The sequence below is a fragment of the Bombina bombina genome, chromosome 6 (assembly GCF_027579735.1).
Source record: "Bombina bombina isolate aBomBom1 chromosome 6, aBomBom1.pri, whole genome shotgun sequence".
Classification (NCBI taxonomy): domain Eukaryota; kingdom Metazoa; phylum Chordata; class Amphibia; order Anura; family Bombinatoridae; genus Bombina; species Bombina bombina.
Window position 1 is genome coordinate 243,349,342 of NC_069504.1, and position 24,475 is coordinate 243,373,816.

At 37.2% G+C, this 24,475-nt stretch overlaps 1 protein-coding gene across 1 annotated transcript in view; it reads left to right on the forward strand.

Annotated features, from left to right (window-relative positions):
• Positions 1-24,475, forward strand: part of KCNC2 (potassium voltage-gated channel subfamily C member 2) — a 609,024-nt gene that overhangs the window by 567,504 nt on the left and 17,045 nt on the right. The window contains 1 exon segment of the mRNA XM_053719788.1: positions 14,002-14,929. Within this exon segment, the coding sequence (XP_053575763.1) occupies positions 14,002-14,929 (928 nt within the window).

Consider the following 24,475-nt stretch of genomic DNA (forward strand, 5'->3'; position numbering starts at 1 on the left):
ATTATATGCACATAATTAGAATGGAAAGTGGCACCTCATTGGGTAATATATATCACAACTATGTATGAGTCCACAATGTAAAACCTTGGACAAACAGTCTGTTGGATCAATAATAAAGTCCAATGTATTCCCCACCGACAGCGATGGACTCCCAGTAATCAGCAAACTATTCCATTCTTCAGAAACAGCAGGCAGATCTGTGAAGGTTGAGAACAAACAGAGGCGACCAATGTGTGTATCCACAGCAATAATGCCCAAACCAGCACCAATATTCTACCAATGTGCTTGTGGGAACGGACTGGTTGTCAGAGCAAACCAGCTTGCTCTCTCCGGTAGACACTCTCCCTGCAGCGGTCAGATGATAACAGGCTCACTGGCTCTTCCACAACGGAATGGTAACGAGATAGCTCACTTGTCAAGGAATTGCAAACAATGATATAAAAACAAATCCTTTAATCATTGATCAAACAAATATCCTTATAATACAAGTGAATGAACAAAGTGAATGCTCGGCAAGAGTGTGAGTACCCTGGGTATAGAATATTGGTGCTGGTTTGGTCATTATTGCTGTGGATACACACATTGGTCGCCTCTGTTTGTTCTCAACCTTCACAGATCTGCCTGCTGTTTCTGAAGAATGGAATAGTTTGCTGATTACTGGGAGTCCATCGCTGTCGGCGGGGAATACATTGGACTATTATTGATCCAACAGACTGTTTGTCCAAGGTTTTACATTGTGGACTCATACGTAGTTGTGATATATATTACCTAATGAGGTGCCACTTTCCATTCTAATTATGTGCATATAATCTTGTATGGATTAAGATAATTTTACTCATTATTTGTTTTATTCAGTACATGTCCATTTTAGTATCTAGTAGCGCCCTCTGGTGTTTTTGCACTTTATTTTATTTATTTTTCATATTCAGGTGGCCCTCGTTTTACAACGGTTCAATTTACACCGTTTCAGAATAACAACCTTTTTTTCCAGTCATGTGACTGCTATTGAAAAGCATTGAGAAGCAGTGCATTTATTAAAATAGCCAGTAGATGGAGCTGTCCGCTTGTGTTGCAGCAAAGCCAAGAAAGCTGAAATTAATCAGTTTAACCAGACCTGAGCTATCGAGCAGATTTCAAAGGAACAAGATCTTCCTGTCTATAAATCAGTCCAGATTGGAATGCATAGAAAGAACTGTTTGCAGAAAAATGCAAGTAAAGTCTGTGTTGTGTGATTATTTTATTAGGTTTATAATGCTGTTTAGCATTCAAAGTCTTCATTTCAAAGCTTTAAAAATAATGTATTAGGTGTTACTTATGAAAATTTTGAGAGGGGCCTGGAACCTCCCTCCCTCACTTCCCATTCACTTACAGTATAAACTGGGTTTCAATTTACAACAGTTTCAATTTACAACCATTCCTTCTGGAACCTAACCCCGGCGTAAACTGAGGGCTACCTGTACATAGCTCTCTGAGTTTTTGGTTTGAGAGGAGCAGCTCATGCAACTTTTATAGTTTTATTTTATATTTTAATTTTATTTTTATTAGCATTAGTGTGTATAATCACATTTTCCTCGCAAGGGGTTTTCTAATGCTGAATCTGTTATATCACTGTGTCAATTATTATTTTATCCATTTTATTCAGCTCATATAACAGCAATTTTCAATTGAGTGTTGTTTTAAATTATTTGTTCATAGTACACATTGTCCTATAGCGTCCTCTAGTGATTTAGTCACATTTTTTATTGTTTAAGTAAGTTAATTCTGATTTTCAATATCATTTGCAGACTTAAAACTATACTAATGCAATATCACAAAATAGCATTAAATTAATATAGAATAACAGGAACTAATTAAAATATTTGTATAAAATCTTTTAATTGATTGCTATCTTTTCAGTTTGATAGACTGTCCATTTAAAACAAATGCTTTCTGGGGGGCGTGTCCGATCAGCGTACCTAACCAGTCGCAACTACTGTTAGCTCTGCTAGATATCTCTCTAATCCGCCGATTTCAGAGCTTTTAACAGCAAATTCTGCAATACAAATTGACAAAATATTGATGCCTCGTGTGTGGTGACAATACTCAACTTTTTATTTGCTGTTTTCATGAAAACGGGGCTGCAGTTCGGAAGCCTAATACCTAGGGCGGCGGCTCACTCAAAGGTAGCAACCCCCCCCCCGGCTCCTCCGGGTTACCAGTGCTGGCAGTGGGAGACTGCCTTACTGAACTTTCTCACAAGCAACATTGCATAGCCTAGCATACCGTCACAGAAATATCAGCGTGCCTAATCTGGGCCCCATAACCTACCGGACGGCAGACTATCCTAAAATGGCGACCGCTTGGGAGAAGGAGCTGGAAAAAGAAATTGGTCTGCGCTTTGCCAGACTGGACAATATACTGTACAAGATATATCAAAGATCTTCCTCCCAGGTCCTCACAGAGAACACCGGTTACAATCACTCACACGCCGTCATACCAGATCAGTGCCTTGTTACACATGGATACAAAGATGGCGACCAGAGGGGAGCACTAACAGAGGAGAAACTTCCCCTTCTACCGGCCCACTCGCAGCAAAGGGGTGATCAGGTAGTACTCAACACCTCCAAAGAGGCCAACTACCATCTCTATGACAGAAGGAAAGATCTAACTGGCCCTACGCTACAGACTGCACTGAGGAGTTATGGCGTAACTGAAAGGCAAGCTCATACCCCATGGCTGCTGGATATGACCGCATGGTACTTCTTCATTCCGGATGAGATAGTGGAAACCACGCTTGAAGAGAGGGAGGACACTGACCGGGAGATAGGAACAGCAGACCCCGAACTGTGTCACTGCAAAGCTGGAACCACAGTAGCGCCTTCCGAGGTAGGGACAACTACATTGACAGAGGGTAACATCGGCATATCAGCCGCAGCTTTACGGCACCTTTGGCATAGAGGCTCTGGGGGGGGGAGAGAATTTCAACCGGAGAGAGTTACTAGCGCTCCAGAAGTGCTTTATTACAGTGAATGGGCGCCATTAACCCCATGTGAATCTGAGATAGTTATGCCATCTAACGCTATTACTGATTTACCAGCTACAACTCTACTGAACTTTCTCCACTTCTCAATAGCAAACCTGAAACCAACTATAAGACTTGACACAGGCTGATAAGGACCTTGGACTTAATATCATTAGTTAGACACCTTATAAAATATAGCAGTTGTGCACGTAAGTTTTTTGTTTAATGCATGTTTCACTCCGTTAGTATTAATTGTTCTGCAAGATTGAGAGCGCACTGTATAATGGATGTAAAACGCTCCCCTTTTTCTGATATCTTCATCAGACCCTGGAAAATGCAAGAAGACTATTGTTGTTTAGCAGCTGTTCTCCAATACCAGTTATACCTATATCTATATATTTCTATCTCTGCACTATGACTACATTTGGGCCACAGGGTATGACCAGGAGTCCCTGTTTGCAAACACATCCATATAAATGATAAAATATGAGTGATCTCCTAGTCTACAGATATAAGCAGCTATATATAACTTAATACCTTATCTCTCATATCTTAGTGGCAGTGATCTGTTAGTTAACCCATATATAACAAGGTGGAAGTCACCTAATAGATTTGCACAAACCCAGCGGCTAGCGGCCGGAGCTGCAGGGGGCTTAACTGATTATAGGACGCCACCTTTTAATTCTCTCCCTCACCAAACATAAATTTACCACATGGAATGCCATAACGTAGTTATCTCTTCATAATGAAAGCGGGAATAATATAACACCATGCTCCAAATTTATGTAGGTAATTGCCAGACCACCGGGTGAACCTATCATTTAATCAGGAAAAGTAAAACTACCCTACCAATGATACATAATCGACTGAATTCATCTAAGCGAGCACAATAGTCTAGGGGGCCGCATGCCTGTTTAATTGGTTTCCCTCCCCATCATTTAAATTTATGTTAAACTTAGTAAGTGAACATGCATAAGGGAAGCGCTTAGCTCCAGCTCAGGGGCCCCCACAATAGCTACCAGTAGTTATGTAATTGTAAGGCCTTCCCCTCTGGTCGCAGCTTATGAATATCATTATAGGATTAGCGCATGGACTCAAAACAGAGGAATATTGTTTTGTTTTTGTTTTTGTTTTTTCTACGGCTGTAGATGGGCACGCTGTGAATGTTTGACAACCTGTTATTTTCCTGCAACGTGTATGTTATTTTCTCTCAATAAAGATTTAAAACTTAAAAAAAAAAAAAAAAAATGCTTTCTTTCAATAGCCCTCCAAAGGAAATAAAGTATTGCAATTATATAGCAACACAAACATATCTCGCAGAATTATGTGCAGAGACACACTATATTAAAAACCAGAATCCATTTAAAAGCTATCAACATTTTTTTGTAAAATATAAGACAATATGTGATATCAAATCAATTAATACAAAAATGTATGAATATATATTTGATTCTTGTGACTTCTCATTCAATCTCATCTTAACATATATATACATAAAGAAATGCATTGAAGCCCTTTGCAGTTAAGTAGATGAAAACATGTTAAAGCATATATATGCAATATTTATATTTAATAAAGTGTTATACTTTGTTAATTTGCTATAAATATTTCACATTCCAATGTTCTGCACATAGCAGAATATGTTCTATGTATTTCTAAATATATATTCCTATATTTATCTGTATATATCCATACCATTATCTAATCATATACTGTATATAAAGTATAGATATATATTGTACCAACATACCGTAAGATATATGTAGAAAAGTGTTTTATATGTTTTGAATTAAGTGTTTTATATATTTTTAATTCTTTTGTCTTTTAGTCCTAATAAGGTCAATACATTCTAAATATTTTGAATTATAGTTGTTAAAATATTTTAAACTTAAGATATACAGCGCCAGTTTATCTGTGTATATATTTTTGTGGAGTAGATTACAATATAACTTGTAAAGGAGGTATAGGTTTTTAAAGCTTGGCTAATAGGTTTGTTTACAGCACACTAAACTATTATTTTTAGCATAATTTACTTTGATTATCATGTAATGTCATCTGTGTTATGTTTAATCTTAGTTTATTTTTGTTTCTGCTACCAAAGCCTGGTAATCTATAGAATAGGGATATTTAATTATGCCTATTTTTATTCTTCTGCTTTTTGAAAACAGGCTTGATATGCTTCTCAGGTATCTATAGGCATGTTACTTGGGCATCCTAATGCAGGTGCTGTTATCCACCTCTAACATTTGAAAACACAACCATAGGCTCGCAAAAATATCTCTCCTGAAAATCTCCATAGCAGACTCTGAGTGACTGCATGGAGCATTCAAGGTGTAGTACATAAAATAGCAATAAATATATTATTTATTTATTTTTTAATGTTATCATATATTATTTAAAGACTTTTCATGTAAAAGTAGACTCTGCATTGTGTTTCTGTATCTTTGTTTGAAATACTAATGAAAATAAAATCAAATTCCATATGATGCAATACTTTTGTGCACAACAATAATGCTATAAAACGAAATATTTTTTTACAATAACATAATAACAATTTAACATAATAAATATATATTGATTCTGGGGATAGGTGAGGCATTAAAATGATTATATTTGCATTACATTTTTAAGGTATTTAACCCAAATACATATATGGAAAGGAAAATATTTCAGCTATTATAAAAATCATAGCTTTATGAGGATTCCAAAATGTTACTTTTACTAATTATTTTGTTTGTATACATTCCTCCAAAATTTAAATTTAATAAATAATCAAATTTCCTAAGCAAATACTTTTCTAAAATGTTTATACTGTATTCTGTTTTAGCATGTTACTGTGTTGTTTTACTGTATCTTGGCAAGGTTTTATGTATTTGTGAAAAGATAAAGTTTGGAGACGAAGAATGGATGATTCAAATAGTAATATAAAATCTTCAATTTTAATTGTTTTCAATGGTTAAAACCAAAATTAGGGGGTACATCCAAAACCTTCAAGCAAATCATACATACTGGTGCGCAGTCCTAGAACGGCTTATGCGTTTCAGATAACATCTGTAATCATAGCCTAAGTTGAACTGGTTGCTACTGACTTAAAAACCCCTTGTCATTCCACAATTGATTAAAAAAATCAGACCACCCCACAGTATAATTGCTCAATTTAGCATGCTATCAAATATTCTCATAGTCAGTAAATGTTATCACAAAACTACTGTGGACAAATAGTACAGAATAATTATGAAAAAATGACAAGAGGAAAAAAAGAAAAAGTATTGTATACTAATAAAAAAATAGCTTACTATTTTAACAAGATGGTAGATATGTCCACTATTCAAAAAAGACAAAAACAATGAACAAAATATATTCATAATGAAATCATAGCTCCAATCCAGAAGATATCTGTGTTTTAATATAATAGGTTATCCCATGGCTACATACTATCAAATGGCCAGCTGAAAATATTCTAATATAAACAAATGTGAACAAGCAAACGCTGGAATATACTATCTGTGTCTAACACATCCAAAAAGGAGTGAGAGATAACTATACAGTATAGGTAAATAAGGATACATGTATATTATCTAACTATCCTAGTGTGAAAACAATATGGGTAGAGATATCCTTAAAATGTATCACTCAAAATATAAAAACATAAATATGTATATATATATATATATCTTGAAATTGACGGCATAGAAACCAGATTATTGCCACAGATTCATGATGTCATATCTCAAATTTTGTGTAAAAAGATACCATAATTTTGAGCTTGGACTGTGACATCACAGTATGTCCAAACACTCTTGTGATGATAGCAGGATGTGATGTCACTAGCATGTGGGCGGGGCTTAGGTCCGGTGTCTGTGTCGCAGTTAGTTTAGTACAATCAACCTGTCTGGATGTGTATTGCTATGCTCTGTAATAAAATAGAGTTGTACCATCATTGCTGTGTCCTGCATATGTCCTGCATCTCATGACATGGTGTCAGAAGTTCTGGACTACGCTTCTGTTTCTGATGATGACGATGTCAAAGTTTACCCCACCTGAGCCTTTTGACTTTTCTCAGCCTGCAGCTTGGCCCACATGGCGTCAGCGGTTTCAGCGCTTCAGGATTGCATCCAAACTGAACAAGGAGAGTGGTGAAGTACAAGTTAATTCTCTTTTATACTCTATGGGGAAAGATGTAGAGCCAGTGTTCAATGCTTTTACTTTCCAAGAAGGGGAAGAAGTTAACTTTGATATAGTTATGGATAAACTCAGTGCCCACTTTGTGCCCAAAAGAAATGTGATTCATGAGAGAGCTTGTTTTCACAAACGTAATCAGCGTGTGGGAGAATCTGTGGAGTCATTTGTGCGCAGCCTGTATGAATTAGCTGAATTCTGTGAGTTTGGTGTTGCTAAAGAAGAGCAAATCAGAGACAGAATAGTTATTGGAATTGCAGATGCTGAAGTCTCCCTGAAGCTGCAGTTAGAGCCTGATTTAACATTAGACGGGGCTATTAGGATGGCCCGCCAGAGTGAACTGGTGAAAAAGCAAAGTGCTGATCTGAGGTCTGAGAGTATTGTGGATGAAGTGCAACAGTCTAGGAAAATTACTAGTGAAAGGCACAGTGTGAGCGGTAGATCTAAAGTACTGGAAAGGCCTAGAAGTGGATGGGCGCAACATGGCCGATGCACACGGTGCTACCGGGCTCATGATCAGAGTGCTATATGCCCGGCCAGAGATAAAAGATGCAGAAAATGTAACAGAATAGGCCATTTTGAAGTGGTGTGTAAAACTGAATACATTAAGGAGATGCAGGTGGACAGTGACCAGGAGGGTCAGGAAGTGTCTTTTGTGGGGTCTGTTGTGGAACGGACAAGCTCAGAGGAAGATTGGAAAGTTACCTTTACTGTAATGGGAGCCAATGTTGATTTTAAGATTGACACAGGAGCTGATATCACTGTAATGTCTTTTGCTGAATTTATGAGACTGCCTCGACAGCCCCAGCTGGCGAAGGTTACTACAAATGTTCATAGTCCTGGTGGCCGCATTGATTGTGTGGGGAAATTTCTTGCCAGCTGTGAGTACAAACAAAGGAAGTTCACCATGTGGGTGCATGTGATCCGAGGTCAGTGTGTTAACAGTTTATTGAGCAGAAAAGCAGCCTGTGACTTGGGCCTCGTGGCCAGAGTGAATGAGATCTCTGAAGATATGTTTGGCGAGTTGGGCCTACTGAGCTGCAAACCTGTCCGTATAGCACTTAAAAGTGACGCAGTCCCGTACAGTATTTCTACTCCTCGTAGAATTCCGTTCCCGCTCATGCCTCAAGGGGAGAAAGAGCTCATGCGCATGAAGTCTATGGGGGTTATTGAAGAGGTTGTTGAAGCAACTGATTGGTGTGCCCCCATTGTTCCAGTTGCAAAGAAAAACGGAAAGGTGCGCATCTGTGTGGACCTGAAAAGGTTGAATGAGGCAGTGAAGAGGGAGAGATTTGTGCTGCCGACACTGGAAGATATAGCCCCGAAGTTGGCTGGGGCGAAGTTCTTTTCCACATTAGACGCTTCTAGCGGCTTTTGGCAGATCCCCCTGGATCCAAAGTGCCACAAACTGACTACCTTTATCACTCCGGTAGGTCGGTTCTGTTTCTGCAGACTTCCCTTTGGGATATCCTCCGCTCCTGAGATCTTTCAGAGGGAAATGAGTTCTCTCCTGAGTGGCCACGTGGGCACAGCAGTCGTCATGGACGACATTCTAGTGTATGGGTCTACAGTGGAGGAGCATGATCAGCGTTTGAGTTGTGTGCTGCAGGCTATCAAAGAGTCTGGGCTGAAGCTGAATAAAGAAAAATGTCATTTTAGGAAAACTGAATTATGCTACTTTGGGCATATCATCAACGGGGATGGCATCAAGCCGGACCCCGAGAAAATTCGGGCTATCGAACAGATGAAAAGCCCTTCTGATGTACATGAGCTGAGACAGATATTGGGCCTAGTAAATTACGTGGGCAAGTTTCTTCCAGATTTATCTACAGTTTTGCACCCTATCACGGAGTTGCTTAAGAAAGATGTTGCCTGGGTCTGGGGACCCTCACAAGAAAAAGCGTTCCTGCATGCTAAGTCCCTACTGGGGTCTGCCCCAGTGCTGGGGTTCTACGACCCTTCAAAAAAGACGGTGGTTAGTGCTGATGCAAGCAGTTATGGGTTGGGGGCTGCACTCCTGCAGCTGAATGACAACAAACTACAGCCCATCGCCTACTGTTCCCGCACACTGACGGCTGCGGAGTCGAAATACGCTCAAATTGAGAAAGAGTGCCTGGCTGCAGTTTGGGCCTGTGAGCGCTTTCAGCGTTATCTAGTGGGTTTGGAGAAATTTAGTCTGGAAACTGACCACAAACCGCTAGTCCCTCTTATCAATTCTTATGACATCGACAAAACACCCTTGAGATGCCAGAGACTTTTAATGAGACTACTCAGGTTCAATGTTCAGGCAGTGCATGTGCCGGGGAAGCAGCTGGTTGTGGCAGATACACTGTCCAGGCTCCCGCTGGCTGCTGCTGAAGAATCCTCCACAGAGTCGGATGTAAAAGTGTATGTTGATTCAGTTCTGGCCTCTAAGTCCATTTCTTCAAGGAAACTGGAAGAGATAAAGAAAGAGACATATTTGGACACAGATCTGCGAGAAGTTATAAGGTACATAAGAGATGGCTGGCCCGAGAGCCGGGCAGCCTGGATGTCTTTAAATGCTTACCAGCCAGAGAGGTCGCAGCTCACGGAGCTGGAGGGGTTGGTGCTGTTCCAAGACCGTATTGTAATTCCTGTCAGCATGAGGAAGGAGATGTTAAACAGGATTCACGATGGCCACTTAGGCATTACAAAGTGCAGAGAAAGAGCAGCTACAGCTGTGTGGTGGCCTGGGATCAGCTCCGACATTGCAAATCACGTGTCTAAATGTGCCTTTTGCCGGGAACGCCGGCCTACTCAGAGAAGGGAGCCCTTAATGTCTACTCCGCTGCCTGCGGGGCCGTGGCAGAAAATAGCTGCTGATTTGTGCGAACTGCACGGGAAAAAGTTTCTTGTTGTTATCGACTACTATTCCAGGTATTTGGAAATAGCACCCCTGAATGATATCACAAGTCAGGCCGTTATCATTCGCCTGAAGAGCTTGTTCGCCCGCTGGGGCATTCCAATGGAGCTGGTGAGTGATAATGGCATGCAGTTCGCTTCTACAGAGTTCAGTGCTTTCAGCAGGGAATATGATTTTGTACATTCCACGTCAAGTCCACATTATCCGCAGGCCAACGGAATGGCTGAAAGGGCAGTTCAAACAACAAAATTCATTCTAAAGCAATCTGAACCGTACCTAGCCCTCTTGTCATACAGGGCGACGCCCATTCAAGCCACCGGGTTTAGCCCGGCACAGCTGATGCTAGGACGCCAGATTCGCACCACTTTACCCTCAGTGGGTGTCTTCAAGCCGCCTGGCCCTGTTCCTCGGGACGAAGTCCTTAGGAGGGATGAAGAGGCCAAAAAGGGTTATCGTTTCTTCTACGACAGGAGACATTCTGTCAGGCCTTTACAGGAACTGAAAGCGGGCCAAAGTGTCAGAATTAAACTGGATGATGAGAAGAAATGGAAGACGCCTGCTACGGTAGTGGGCCGCTCTCCAGAACCAAGGTCTTATACAGTCCTTACAGAGGGAGGGACGGTTACACGCCGTAACCGAAGACATCTTCAGCCTGTACCTGAGAGTCTGGAACCGGATACCTCAGTACCACCGCCGGTGGGATCCCCTGTTCTAAGAGAGGTGCCTTCCCCTCAGCAAGATCATAGCGGGGATATATCTTTGCCTCCAGCAGACTCTTGTTCACCATCTTCTGTATCAGAGGACAGTTCATGCAAAGTTACATCAAGCGGAAGAGTGGTGAGGCTTCCGGCCCGATACAGGGACTGACTTTAGCTAGAACAGTGACCGGAAGTATGGGCAGAATAATCCCATGGTCACTGTGGACTAGGGTAGTCTACCCCGATGTCCAAGTCAGGATGTAATTTATTTGTTCATGTTTTCTAATCTATCTGTTTTTATAATGTTCTAAAACAAAATGTTGTTGTATACCCTGTTGGTGTACCTTGTTATTTAATATATGCGAATGTATGCTTTGTCTTTGAAAAAGGGGAAGATGTGATGATAGCAGGATGTGATGTCACTAGCATGTGGGCGGGGCTTAGGTCCGGTGTCTGTGTCGCAGTTAGTTTAGTACAATCAACCTGTCTGGATGTGTATTGCTATGCTCTGTAATAAAATAGAGTTGTACCATCATTGCTGTGTCCTGCATATGTCCTGCATCTCATGACAACTCTGTTTCAGATATTTCTGCCTAAGTTAATTTTCCTTTGATAGTGTGAGACATAGATAAGTTTTACTTCTCTTCATGTTAAGAAATTATATATATATATATGTGTGTGTGTGTATTTTCTTTACTCTACTTTCAAAGTGTACTTGTATTTAAGCATTCAATTTAATTTTCAAATATTGTTAAAGATAAAAAATAGAACACTGCATCATCCATTGTATATTTCTTGAAATTACTTAACTAAAATATGATATTGCATCCTGTCTATTTTGTGTATGTAGTGCAGCAATAAAGAATTGAGTAGGAAAAAAAATGATGGATCAGATATAGAATAGGAGAAATCTAAAATATTTATTGGTTCAACTGTTGTTGCTAGTTGATCCCACATATTTACTAGTGCAAACCTTCTCATAAAAAAACACATATATGTACACACATAAGATCATATAATAACAAAAGATGTCCACTTCATCTTGCAAAAATCTAAATATTGAAGGAAGTTTGAGTGATTACACAAATGACAACGTCATGCACCATCTCCTTTCCTGTTAGCATCTTAACTTTTTCCTTCTGTAAAAACACCATACATGTAGTTTTTTTTGCATGCTTACTCAGTCCAAGGGCAAGAAATCCAAATGTTCCAGAATTATCTTAGACATTAGTTGAACAGGTTGGCAAATAAAAACAGGCCCTTATTGCATGAAAAGTTATGTAAAGTGCAGCAAAATTCCATAGAGATGTCATTACATTTTAAACACCTTCTTTTATAGGCAAGGTGAAAAAAAAATGCTTTGCACAATAGTAAAATACTACAATAATAATAAGACCCAGCACACAAATCAATATAAATCAGGAAAAAATATAGCAAAATATATAGCAAAATACCAAAATGTATTATTAAATTCCTTACTTCAATGATAAAATAAAATGTACGGATTGGGCATCCCCAATCCAATATTTAAAAACAATAGTATAGGGTAGCTCTAGATATTGCACATAACTTAAAGATATACTTGATTGGATATTGCACAACTTATATTATAATACACAAATAACCAATTTCATGTATTGCACAGAATAAATTACTATGCAAGCCAAGAAACTGAATATTTGTGCATTATAATATATGTTGTGCAATATCTTATTAGGTATATCTTGAGGTTATGTGCAATATCTAGAGCTTCATTTTACTATTGTTTTTAAAGATTGGATTTGGGGTGTCCAATCAGTGTGTTGTATTTTATCTTTGAAGTAAGGTATTAGGATAAGTATCTAATACATTTTGTTATTTTTGCCATATATTATTGTCTTTGGCAATGTTTTCCGTATTATTATTGTAATATGCTCTTTTATCCTTGAAGAGAGAGATCTTTGACCCTTGCACCATACATAGGGCCCAAATTATCAAGCTGTGAAAGCAGCAGTTTCCGCGCCAGCCGTCAGGCTCACCAGAAACATAAGTTAAGAAGCAGTGGTCTTAAGACCACTGCTTCTTAATTTATCCACTACCTCTGAAGAAATCAACCCGATCAGATACGATCGGGATGATTGACACCCTCTGCAAGCGGCCGATTGGCGGCAGATGTGCAGAGGACGGCATTGCACAAGCATTTCACTAGAAATGCGTGTGCAATGTTAAATGCCGACAGCGTATGCTGTCGGCATTTAGCAATGTCGGGGGGACATGATCCGGTAGAACAGATCATGTCGGCCTGATACTTGATAAATCGGCCCCATATTCTGCACTTAATTGTACGTTTCTTTATTTCTATTTATGAGAGGTGCCACTCTGTTTAAAAACTTTAATAATAGTAAAATACTGTTTTTGAAAGTTTCTTAACAGAAGATGCAATAAGCATTTATAATGCACTAAAATAAGCATTCATTTCTCAAATACTACAAATAATAATATTAATAATATTAATAATTGACAAAAATTTATAATGCTTTTTGGTGTAAATAATGTATGAAAATGTTTAAAATGCAAAGCCACACAATGACATTTAGATAATATGGTTTGTTGATTCATATGCCTTTTTCATAATTTAGAAATATATATATATATATATATATATATATATATATATATATATATATATATATATATATATATATATATTATAGTGTGCTTAAAGTGCCATAAAACAGGTTGAGATGTGTGTATACCCTAAAGGGTTAATTAAGTAAAAAAAAGTCTGCATACATTTTTTACAAAAAATGGCAAGTATTTTATAATAATTTTCAAAAATAAGCAAAATTGCTTACAAAGCCATGCTGCCTGTATTAGTATGATACACCGCCCACCTTATCAGTATTTAGCATCAGAAACACAGGCATTGCATTTCAACTGAGTTCACAGTAGTTTATTTGCTTCTAGGCATGCTCCAGCAGATAATGACTGTTAAAGTCTTGTATTCTACCATATTAATGGTGGATATTGATGCAACCATAAAAGGAATTGTGTGGGGGGAGTTAGAGCTGTACAATTCAAAAACTGAAAAGAAAGGATTAATGGCGAGGCACGGCAGTATACATTTGCAGGTAAAATAATTAAAGTACATAGTATTATATGTTGTCTCTATCCCAACTTATTTTATCTCCCTTTAAGTTTTTGATGAAGATAAAACTGAGGATTTTATTAATGCCTTTTTTTGTTTATTTTTTTTGCAGTTCATCGCTTTTGCTTCGTTGTTTTTCATCCTTGTTTCAATAACAACCTTTTGTCTGGAGACCCATGAAGCATTTAATACTATCATTAACAAGACTGAGACAATAAACAATGGCACAGAAATTGTTTCATTAATTGAAATAGAAACTGATCCCGCATTGACATATGTTGAAGGAGTCTGTGTAGTATGGTTTACATTTGAATTTTTAGTACGTGTCACTTTTTGTCCTGACAAACTTGAATTTGTCAGAAACCTTTTAAATATTATTGATTTTGTGGCTATTCTGCCATTTTATTTGGAGGTTGGTTTAAGTGGTCTTTCCTCCAAAGCTGCTAAGGATGTGCTAGGATTCCTCAGGGTTGTGAGGTTTGTTCGTATCCTACGAATTTTCAAATTGACCCGTCATTTTGTAGGACTAAGAGTACTTGGGCACACTCTTCGAGCTAGCACTAATGAATTTTTACTTCTCATAATATTTTTGGCTCTAGGAGTCTTGATATTTGCCACCATGATTTATTATGCAGAAAGAATAGGTGCCAGTCCCAATGATCCTTCAGCAAATAAGCATACACAATTTAAAAACATTCCAATTGGATTCTGGTGGGCTGTTGTTACTATGACAACATTGGGTTACGGTGATATGTATCCACAGACTTGGTCCGGAATGTTAGTAGGTGCATTATGTGCTTTAGCTGGTGTGCTCACTATAGCAATGCCTGTACCAGTCATTGTTAACAACTTTGGAATGTACTACTCTCTTGCTATGGCAAAACAAAAGCTTCCAAGAAAAAGAAAGAAGTATGTTCCTCATGCGCTTCAGGCGGGATCACCTACCTTCTGTAAGATGGATTTGACTATGGGATGCAACAGCACGCAGGTAGATTCATGCCTCGGTAAAGACAACAGGTTGATGGAACACAATATATCAGGTACAGTACCATAAATTGCAAAGTTATTGGGAATAATACCTATAGACTTTATTGTATTATGTTTAGTGAAGTGTTGTCAATAACATGCAAGGTATATTAGGTGCTAAGTATATAAGGAAACAGAAAAGATGGGGTTAGAAAATCTAGCAAAATAGCTACACTTTCTATATTATTACTTTTCATTAGACTGTAGAAAGAAAAATAGTTAGAATCTATTGCCATTTTGTAACTTGTTTGTTTAAATTTCACTTTGATATTTATAGGAACAATAATTTCTTGTTATAAAGAATAGGCCTACATTTAAAATGTCACTTGCACTATAACATTGTGAGACATTAAATTTCACCGGTGATTTCTTTACCACAGTGGCAATATCAAGACTTTCAAAATGTCACAGCCAGTGTTTTGACTTGGGTACAATGCTACCCCAGATATAATGTAGTGTCAGAAATATTACAAGCATAATTGCCAGATGATGTGGTTAACTACAGTTCCAACTATAGCTGTAATCCTAGCACTAAACCAAGCTACCTTAATATTGTCACTTGCCCGTCACTGAAATGCATAATTTTTCAGCCAGATTACGAGTTTTGAGCGCTATAGGGAAATTAATGACCGCAACATTTTCGGCATTATTTCACTCCCCTATAGGGCTGCTATTACAGGTTTGTAAAATGCAGGCTTGTACGGGCGATATGGTGGCGTTGAGCTCCATGCTTCACCCAAATACAAGCGCTGCTTTGACGTGCTTGTGCACAATTTCCCCATAGACATCAATGGGGAGAGCCAGCAAAAAAAAAGCTTAACACCTGCGATCGGGAAAAGAAAAGCTCTGTAAAGCAACCCCATTGATGTCTATGGGGAAAGAAAAAGTTATGTTTAAACCTAACACCCTAACATAAAAACATGTCTAAACACCCCCGACATTGCCTCAACCTACATAATGTTATTAACCCATAATCTACCGCCCTTAACATCGCCGCCACCTAAATAAAACTATTAACCCCTAATCTGCCACTCCCGATATCGCCGCCACCTACATACAGTTATTAACCCCTAATTTGATAACAAATACCATAGTATCACAAGAACGCAATAAATGTGAAATAAATGTGATATGTTTAACCCCTAATCTGCTGCCCCTAACATCGCCGCCACCTAAATACACTTATTAACCCCTAATCTGCCGCCCTTAACATCACCGCCACCTACATTACAGTTATTAACCACTAATCTGTCGCCCCCAATGTCGCCGCCACTATACTAAAGTTATTAACCCCTAAACCTCTGGCCTACAACATCACTAACACTAAATAAATATATTAACCCCTAACCCTAAGCATAACCCTTACCCTAACGTAACCCTAAGCATAACCCTAACACCCCTAACTTAAATATAATTAAAATAAATCTAGATAAACCTTACAATTATTAACCTAAATAATTCCTATTTAAAATAAATACAAACTTACCTTTAAAATAAAACCTAAGATAGCTACAATATTACTAATAGTTATATTGTAGCTATCTTAGGTTTTATTTTTATTTCACAGGTAAGTTTGTATTTATTTTAACTAGGTAGACTAGTTAGTAAATAGTTATTAACTATTTACTAACAACCTAGTTAAAATAAATACAAAGTTACCTGTAAAAAAAATAAAACCTAAGATAGCTACAATTTAACTATTAATAATATTGTAGCTATCTTAGGTTTCATTTTATAGGTAAGTTTGTATTTATTTTAAATAGGAATTATTTAGGTAATAATTGTAAGGTTTATCTAGATTTATTTTAATTATATTTAAGTTAGGGGGTGTTAGGGTTATGCTTAGGGCTACGTTAGGGTAAGGGTTATGCTTTTAGGGCCTTACACTAAAACCTAACATTACAATATAATAAAATAAATTAAATTGATCAAATATAATTATCTAAATTAAAAAAAAAACACAAAATAAAAAACGAAATTATCAAAAATAAAAACGAATTACTCCTAATCTAATAGCCAAATCAAAATAAAAAGCCCCCCCAAAATAAATAAAAAAAACCCTAGCCTACACTAAACTGCCAATGGCCCTTAAAAGGGCCTTTTGCGGGGAATTGCCCCAAAGAAATCGGCTCTTTTACCTGTAAAAAAATACAAACAACCCCCCCAACAGTAAAACCCACCACCCTCACAACCAAACCCCCCAAATAAAAACCTATCTAAATAAACCTAAGCTAACCATTGCCCTGAAAAGGGCATTTGGATGGGCATTGCCCTTAAAAGGGCATTTAGCTCTTTTACATTGCCCAAATCCTAAAATAAAAATAAAACCCACCCAAAAACCCTTAAAAAAAACACTAACCCCCGATGATCCACCGGACATCCATCCTCATCCAGGCAGCAAAAAGTCCTCATCGAAGCCGGCAGACATCTTCATCCAAGCAGGCAGAAGTCTTCCTCAAAGCCGGCAGAAGTCTTCATCCAAGTGGGCAGAAGTCCTCCTCGAAGCCGGCAGAAGTCTTTATCCAAGCGGCAGAAGTCTTCATCCAGACGGCACCTTCTATCTTCATCCATCCGGTGCAGAGCGGGTCCATCTTCAAGACATCCAGTGCAGAGCATCCTCTTCTTCCGATCGTCACTGGAAAATTACTTTTCCCTTTAAGTGACGTCATCCAAGATGGCGTCCCTTACATTCCGATTGGCTGATAGAATCCTATTAGCCAATCGGAATTAAGGTAGGAAAAATCCTATTGGCTGATGTAATTAGCCAATCGGATTGAAGTTAAATCCGATTGGCTGATCCAATCAGCCAATAGGATTGACCTTGCATTCTATTGGCTGTTAAAATAAATACAAAGTTGCCTGTAAAATAAATATAAATCCTAAGCTAGCTACAATGTAACTATTAGTTATATTGTAGGTAGCTTATGGCTTATTTTATCGGTAAGTATTTCGTTTTAAATACGATTAATTTATTTAATTATGTTAAATTAATTTAATTTAGTTTAATTTAAATTATATTTAAGTTAGGGGGGTGTTAGGGTTAGACTTAGGTTTAGGGGTTAAAACTTTATTATAGTGGCGGCAACGTTGGCGGCAGGCAGATTAGGGGTTAATAAATTTAATATTGTTGGGGGGCAGATTAGGGGTTAATAAATAAAATGTAGGGTTCGGCGATGTTAGGGGCAGCAGATTAGGGGTTCATTAGTATAATGTAGGTGGTGGCGGAGTCCGGAGCATCAGATTAGGGGTTAATAGTATAATGCAGGTGGCGACGATGTTGGGGGTGGCAGATTAGGGGTTAATAAGTGTAAGATTAGGGGTGTTTAGACTCAGGGTTCATGTTAGGGTGTTAGGTGCAGACATAACTTTTATTTTCCCATAGGAAACAATGGGGTTGCGTCAGGAGCTGAATGCTGCTTTTTTGCAGGTGTTATGTTTTTTTCACCCAGCTCGGCCCCATTGTTTCCTATGGGGAAATCGTGCATGAGCACATTTAGCCATCTTACTGCTGATTTAAGCAACGCTGGTATCGAGGTGAGATGTGGAGCTAAATTTTGCTCAATGCTCACTTTTCTGAGGCTAACGCCGGCTTAAAGATAACTCGTAATACCAGTGTTGGCTTAAGGGAGCGGTAAGAAAAAAAGGAGCATTAGCACCACACAGCCTTACCGACAAAACTCGTGATCTAGCCGTTAGATTGCAAAGCCAGATATTTTGGCCCCCAACTTAATGACTTGTAAAGAAGCATCAGTGATAAAGGAATTAGCTAACTTTAGAGCCTTTATCCTATCCTGAATTTCCTCCAAAGGAGTTTCCGCTTGAAGGGATTCAGACAGGGCATCAAACCAATAGGCTGCCACACTGGTTACTGTGGCAATGCACACGGCCGGTTGCCATTGTAACCCCTGATGAGTATACATTTTCTTTAAAAAGGCCTCCAGCTTTTTATCCATAGGATCTTTGAATAAGCACCTGTCCTCAATAGGAATCGTAGTTCTCTTTGCCAAAGTGGAAATTGCCCATTCCACCTTTGGATCTGTCTGCCACGACTCATTTATGGAGTCGGCCACCGGGTTCATTTTCCTAAATTACTTTTCCCTTTAAGTGACGTCATCCAAGATGGCGTCCCTTACATTCCGATTGGCTGATAGAATTCTATCAGCCAATAGAAATTAAAGGGGAAAAAATCCTATTGGCTGTTGCAATCAGCCAATAGGATTGAGCTTTCATCCTATTGGCTGATACAATCAGCCAATAGGATTGAGTTCACATTCTATTGGCTATTCCAATCTGCCGCTTGGATGAAGACTTCTGCCTGCTTGGATGAAGAATTCTGCCAGCTTCGAGAAGGACTTCTGCCCGCTTGGATGAAGACTTCTGCTGGCTTCGATGAGGACTTCTGTCGCCTGGATGAGGATGGATGTCCGGTCTTCGAAAACTGTAAGTGGATCGTCGGGGGTTAGTGTTAGGTTTTTTTAAGGGTTTATTGTGTGGGTTTTATTTTTAATTTAGGGTTTGGGCAATGTAAAAGAGCTAAATGCCCTTTTAAGGGCAATGTCCATCCAAATGCCCTTTTCAGGGCAATGGTTAGCTTGGGTTTATTTAGATAGGTTTTTATTTGGGAAGTTTGGTTGTGTGGGTGGTGGGTTTTAGTGTTGGGGGGTTTATAAAAAAAAATTACAGGTAAAAGAGCTGATTTCTTTGGGGCAATGCCCCGCAAAAGGCCCATTTAAGGGCTGTTGGCAGTTTAGTGTAGGCTAGGTTTATTTTTATTTTGGGGGGCTTTTTTATTTTGTTAGGGCTATTAGATTAGGAGTAATTCGTTTTTATTTTTGATAATTTCATTTTTTATTTTGTGTAATTTAGTGTTTATTTTTTTGTAATTTAGATAATTCTATTTGATTAATTAAATTTATTTTATTTTATTGTAATGTTAGGTTTTAGTGAAAGGCAGGTTAGGTTTTATTTTACAGGTAACTTTGTATTTATTTTAACTAGGTAGTTAGTAAATAGTTAATAACTATTTAATAACTAGTCTACCTATTTAAAATAAATACAAACTTACCGGTGATTCGTGAAATAAAATTAAAACCTAAGATAGCTAATATGTAACTATTATATACTGTTATATTGTAGCTAGCTTAGATTTTTTTACAGGTAATTTTGTATTTAATTTTAAATACAAATTATTTAGGTATTAATTGTAAGTTTAATTTAGATTTATTTTAATTATATTTAAGTTAGGGGGTGGTAGGGTTATGCTTAGGGTTAGGGTTATGTTAGGGTTAGGTTTAAGGGTTAATATATTTATGTAGTGATGTGGGAGGCCAGAGGTTTAGGGGTTAATAATTTAATTTAGTATATTTCATTGTGGGGGGGCTTGCGGTTAAGTGGTTAATAGGTTTATTATAGCGGCGGTGTGGGCAGACGGCAAATTAGGGGTTAATAATTTTATTATAGTGGTGATGATGTCGGCGAGTGATGGAATAGGGGTTAATACATTTTTTAGTGGCGGAGATGTCCGGAGCGGCATATTAGGGGTTAATAATTTTATTTTAGTGTTTGCGATGACGGAGGGCCTCGGTTTAGGGGTTAATCGGTAGTTTATGGGTGTTAGTGTACTTTGTGATAGTTTAGTTATGAGTTTTATGCTACAGCTTTGTAACGTAAAACTCATAACTACTGACTTTAGTGTACCGCTCACTATTTGGCCTCATCGCAAAACTCGTAATACCGGCGCTATGGGAGTCCCATTGAAAAAGGACTTTTCTTAAAGTGCGGTACTGACGTTGCGTGATGGACAAAAAGGTGTGCGGTACACCTGTTATGACAAGACTTGTAATAGCGGCGTTAGGGAAAAAGCGTCGTTATGGGCCATAATGATTTTATTTGAGTCATAACACAAAATTCGTAATCTAGCTGTTTGTTAGGGGTAGAATGATTTTAGTATAGACAAGAATACTATCTATGACATTGTAGCCTCAGTATTGTCACGGTCAATATTATATCAATCAAAGAGAACAATACCATGATAAATCTAATAACATCTGAAGAACACGTATTCAAATGAAAACAAAAATCAAATAAAAAATATACAAGGGTGATAGAATAAATGTAAATGAAGGGCTTCTTTAAACTTCTAAATAAAGCGTGATTTCAAGTGTAATTTTCATAAACTAAATGACAAAGAACAGTGCATGAATCATTCTTTTCTAAAATTGCAGTCAAACACTTTATGATTCAATGTTTAGCATACAATCACCTTTCTGAAATGCCACATTTTGGGATTATACTTCTATGTTTTTTTAAATCATTAGTACTTAAAATATGGACAAAAATATGTTTTGTTATTTGTACCAATGTATGTAGAAAATAAGCAGAGATAAAATATTGCACTGTAAACTAAACAATATTTTGGTGTTCTGCAATGTATACGTGCTCTTACTACTACTAAATTTTACATATTTTTTTCATACCATTTATTTAAAAAAGAAAAGAAAAAGGTGAACTTGATTAGTGTAATAAGGGAAAAAAATTGGTTAAATTGCTTGATGTGCCACCCTGTAACACCAGGAAGGAGTGTGGGTGAACCTGCCATGCTTGGCTGCTGCTCACTGGGAAGCAATATGATAAAAATGTAGTAGGTGCACAAAATATATATTTAAAATGATATTAAATATTTCAAGCTTTTGTGTAAAATTGTGCATGTCCCACACTCCCTAAAAAGCCAAAAAGCAAATTCTGCCATTTGCAAATGCTGCAAATCAAACAGATGGAATTGGCAAAACGAAGCATTTTGAAAAAGTACCGTAAGTTACAAATTTTGCTTTTTGGCCTCTCTAGGGAGTCAGAGACAGAATAGAATTTTAACACAAAAGCAGCAGGTGTTTAATATCCCTTTTAGTTAACTGATTTGCTGCCAGAAATACAAGATATTGACATTAAATATGATATTTTACTGTCACTGTTTTTGTCATATTGATATATTCTTGTTATTTTAAAGTGATACTTAACACTAGAGCATGCATAGAAGGTGCTACAATAATGAACAACATAAATGTTATGGGATCATGAAAATTACATGAACAATAAGACCCACCTGTTTTAAATAAGTGACAACATATTTTCAATATTTTGTTACAGTTGCCCCAACCCTTAACATAATGGCTTACAAATTGCCTAACAAATCAAGCACCAGAACATTCTAAATACTACTCAACAAAAAGAGAGGTCTGTCTACAAAAGGATAAATATTTCCCAACAAATCTCTTGTCCTATATAGTCATAAAAATCACCTATAAACCACATGGCATTTCCACCATTACTGAAAATAAATTATAATATATTCAAATCTTTTTTAGAGCCCACATCACCCTTAAATCCCCTAACATGAAGGTCATTACATTTCTCTTATTTTTACCTTTCTTTGCAAACTGTCTATATATGAGACACTAAACTGACAGAAAAAAACCCTTTTTTTTTTTTATTTCGTTTTTTTTTTTTAATAACCTAGAAATCCATTCATCATTGTTTTATTTAAGGCATATATTTTTCAGAAGGTGTCATTTACCTTTAGCAAATTTGTACAAATATGCTGTCAATGTAAATAATGACTAACTACTAGTTAAAGGGACAGGAAACCCATTTTTTTCTTTCATGATTCAGATAGAGAATTTAATTTTTAACAACTTTCACATTGATTTCTTTTTATCAATTTTGCTTATTTCTCTTTCTATCCTTTATTGAAGGAGCAGCAATGCACTACTGGGAGCTAGCTGCACACATCGATAAGCCAATGACAGCAGGCATATATGAGCAGCCACCAATCAGCAGCTTGCTCTCAGCTTCTGAAGCTAGATATGCTTTTCAACAAAGGACACCAAAAGAACAAAGCAAATTAGATAATAGAAGTAAATTGGAATGTTGTTTAATATTGTATGCTCTATCTGTATCATGAAAGAAAAGGTTTGGTGAAAGATAAGAAATATGAAATTAAAATAAAAAATACACAAAACATAATTATTTAAAACCATATCAATATTCTTAGTTGGGAATCGGATGTATTGTCTGATCCACTACAAAGTGCTTCACAAAGTAGCAATATACTTGTGCATAAGCAACACATTGGTGTATTGCATCACAGCAAGGCTAAAAATCACCATGACAATGTAAATGGTCCATGACCTAGATTGTAACGTACATGATACAAGTTGATCCAGTACATTTTAGCTGCAGATGCCCCTTGGCTGTGTGAGGTTTTCATGCCGTGTGTCACAATCAGCGGTCCACAGCACACCAGTTTAAAGGTTCACATTATTCGAGACAGATAAAATACAGAAAAGTGACTTAAGCAATGCCATGTGTCACGGCATGAGAACGAGGCTCCCATTGGAACCTATGGAAGCACGCTCTTGTGAACGCAATGCTTCCCAGCAGTGCAAACTTGAGCTTGCTGTCAACTTGTAATACCAATGAACAATAGCGTGCGCTGGTATTACTCAGTGGAGCGCTAATATCGCTTTTGAGAAAATTATATTTAGCGTTCCACTTGTAATATGACCCTTAACCCTTTAAGGACACAGCTTTCAGTTTGCTCAATTGTTTTATGACGGAAAAATTCCGTCATATGTCCTTAAGAGGTTAATATGGAAGTGATTACTAAATTAGTAAAGAATACATCAATAAAGTTAAGGAGGTTCCAAATGTTATATTAACTATATAAAATACATTTTAACAGTTATATTACATAAGTATTGCTATTTCTGAACAACAGAACCACATAAAGAAATGCAAATGTTCATGAAAAAATAAAGCTGGTAACAGATATGATTTTTATTACAAGAGCGATGACTCTTTGTATGAAGTTTTGTATTCCAGTTACAAACTTTTTAGCAGTAAAGTAACATTTCATGCAATAAGCTGACAAAAGCATTAACACATAAATAAAATAAATGTAAAAAATAAAAATAGACTTGTGCAAAATAGGCTAAAGTGACCAATCACAGTCCTGCTAAGCACAAAGTAACCTTCCATAATAATCTCTATTTAATAGCTGCTGCCATAAAATTATGTTCTCTAAATTTTCATTTTTATGTTTCTGTTAATTATGTGTTTTTTTATCATAAATACAAATTTATTTTTTTCACTTTATAGTTTTGTGTAATTTTTAATTCTATAGAATTTGTATTTTTCTGTATCAAATATGCACATTACTTGCAGGCAGCTTGTGTTACAGCAATTATCTTTAACTGTACAGTTGCAGAGGACATTTATTCTGGTTCTCATATCTTTCTTACAATTTGTGTAGGGGTTGTTGCATTCTAGTGCCATTTTACTATTTAAAATAATCACTGGCAGCGTTGCACTCATCTGTATATTTCAGCAAAACTATTACTCACATTTAACCAGTCATAAGAATAAGATGACTCAATAAAACCCTGAACATGTCTATTCACAACTGTGGTTAGATAAAATGACATTTTCACACTTTAAATGTGTTCCCAATGATCAATTTTACCCACTGGAGTTCATTAAATTGCTTACAAATAGATCCTTTAACA